The 2252-nt window shown below is 45.9% G+C and overlaps 2 protein-coding genes across 3 annotated transcripts in view; one reads left to right on the plus strand and one right to left on the minus strand.

Moving 5' to 3' along the window:
• aig1 (androgen-induced 1 (H. sapiens)) overlaps positions 1–638 on the plus strand; it is an 11304-nt gene extending 10666 nt beyond the window's left edge. For both annotated transcript variants that reach the window (XM_008397056.2, XM_008397057.2), the window contains one exon: positions 319–638. In XM_008397056.2, coding sequence (XP_008395278.1) covers positions 319–338 — 20 coding nt within the window. In that variant the 3' untranslated portion in view covers positions 339–638. The remainder of the gene's footprint in view (positions 1–318) is intronic.
• Positions 639–1097: 459 nt separating this feature from the next.
• adat2 (adenosine deaminase tRNA specific 2) overlaps positions 1098–2252 on the minus strand; it is a 3099-nt gene continuing 1944 nt past the window's right edge. Inside the window, exons 4-6 of the mRNA XM_008397054.2 lie at positions 1921–2044; positions 1404–1476; positions 1098–1207 (exon numbers count right to left, since the gene is read on the minus strand). Of these exons, the coding sequence (XP_008395276.1) occupies positions 1179–1207; positions 1404–1476; positions 1921–2044 (226 nt within the window). The 3' untranslated portion in view covers positions 1098–1178. The remainder of the gene's footprint in view (positions 1208–1403; positions 1477–1920; positions 2045–2252) is intronic.

The raw sequence follows: 2252 nt of genomic DNA on the forward strand, positions 1-2252 counted from the left end.
ACACACACACAGGCACACACACACAGGTACGCACACACACACATACACACATCTACACACACACAGGTACACACACACACACACACAGGTGCACACACACATACAGGTGCGCGCACACACACACACATCTACACACACACAGGTACACGTACACACTCACAGGTACACACACACAGGTGCACACCCACGCGCGGCGCTGCAGCGGTTTGGGTCGTTGTCAGAACTTCTAGAACTTTAATTTGTTCTGAACAAGGAAACAAAATGTAATTTTCCTGATATTGATGGTCTGTTTCCTCTTCCTGTTTCTCTTCCTCTCAGAAAAGGTCAAAGGTGAGTGACCTCCTCCGCCTCCATAGCCGCCTTGCGGACCGAGCTGAAGCCAGAACCACCGGACCTCGCCGGACCGGCAGCAGACCAGCTGAGCAGCAGAACCCGTCATCATCAGTGAACCGGATGGCGATGAATCCTCTGTTTTCATTTGTGTCTTCGTGTCGTTTTGCTCTGAACGTCCGGCTGCAGGAGTTCTGGCAGGAAACCCAAACAGCTTCTCACCGGGCGGAACCGCCGGCTCCTGCAGAACAAATCAACCTCCATCTCATCGTCACATTCAGAGGAAATAAAGCTTGAACAAATCTGCAGCGTGGCTCGTTACTGGTTCTGCTCAAACTGGGTCGGGTTCCGTCTGCTGGAGCTCGGAAGCATCAGAACAGGATGGAGACACAAACACACACATTCTCCAAGGCCGTTGCTGAAATATGTCCAAATTACATCGCAGCTGGACTGTCGACATGACTGAAGCTGAAGTTAGCGCGTTAGCATTAGCTTCCTCTAAATGCATTAGCATTAGCGTACAGCGCTGTAGCTGAGCTAACGTCTGAAATTAGCGCAGCTAGCTGTTCACACATTCAAACATTTTATTTTTGTTTTGCTTTCATTATCAATTTACATGTTTTAGATGCTTTGAATAATAAATAAAATAAAAACTCTGTAAAACCCGATCAGATGTTTTTAGGTCAGAATGATCCAAAGAGACTTCACTCAGTCTAACTGCGCCCCCTGCTGGCCGACTCAGAGAACAACAACTGGAAACACCAGGAAACGTTGCCACAAAATGTAAACATGTTTATTATCAACAAAAATAACAACAACACAACATGTAAATAACACATTAAACCAGGTCAGTCCTTCCTGGTTTTGGGTTTCGGGGCTGAAAACAAAAACAGATTTAAGCTTAAAAAGAATAAAATGTTTTCACAGCAACAGTGAAACCATTTCTCAGTGTCTACAGAATAAATAACGATTTAATAACTGACTGATTTACAGATAATAAATAAAATGAAACATGAAAGTGAATAAAAACAAAATAAAACAATCTAGAAAAATAGAAAGTTTGTTTTATTCACCGTTTGGATTTTCCTGTTTGTAGAAAGTTTTCAGCATCTCAACAGCTTCCTGTGACCTGTGACCTGGAGCAGACTGAACACACACACACACAGTCACACACACACACACACACACCACACACACACAYACACACACACCACACACAGACACATACAGTCACACACACACACGCACACCATCAGAAAAAGGACACAACACTCACATCCTGGACGTTTCCAGACTTTTTCCATCCTTCATGTTAAACTAGGAAGGAATGAAGAGAGGAAGGAAAGGAATGAAGGAAACCAGGAAAGGAAGGACAAAAGAAAATGATGAAACATGAACAGAAAGAAAAACACAAGGAAGGAGGAACATGAAGAGCAAGGAAAGAAAGGGAAGGAGATAAGGGAAGGACAAACTGAAGGAAAGACTGAAAGGAGGATTCAAGATGGTGGCATAGTCAAAGTCTGGAAACACAAAGTCCAAGAAGTGACCCTGCAGGTCAACCTGGGGTCAGAGGTGAAGTGTGACGCTGACCCTGAAGGTCGTCCCGGTGTCAGGAAGCTCAGCAGAGGAGAGGTCCAGAACCGAGCCGCAGCCTCCGAACCGCTCGTTGCTGCAGCCGTAGACGACCAGCGGGACGTCTGGAGGGTCAAGGACCAACACACACACACTGACACACACACAGTCTCACACACACACTGACACACACACACACACAGTCTCTCACACACACACACACACACACACAGTCTCTCACACACACACAGTCTCTCACACACAGTCTCACACACACACTGACACACACACAGTCTCACACACACACTGACACACACACACACACAGTCTCTCACACACACACACACACA

The sequence above is a fragment of the Poecilia reticulata genome, linkage group LG21 (assembly GCF_000633615.1).
Source record: "Poecilia reticulata strain Guanapo linkage group LG21, Guppy_female_1.0+MT, whole genome shotgun sequence".
NCBI lineage: Eukaryota > Metazoa > Chordata > Actinopteri > Cyprinodontiformes > Poeciliidae > Poecilia > Poecilia reticulata.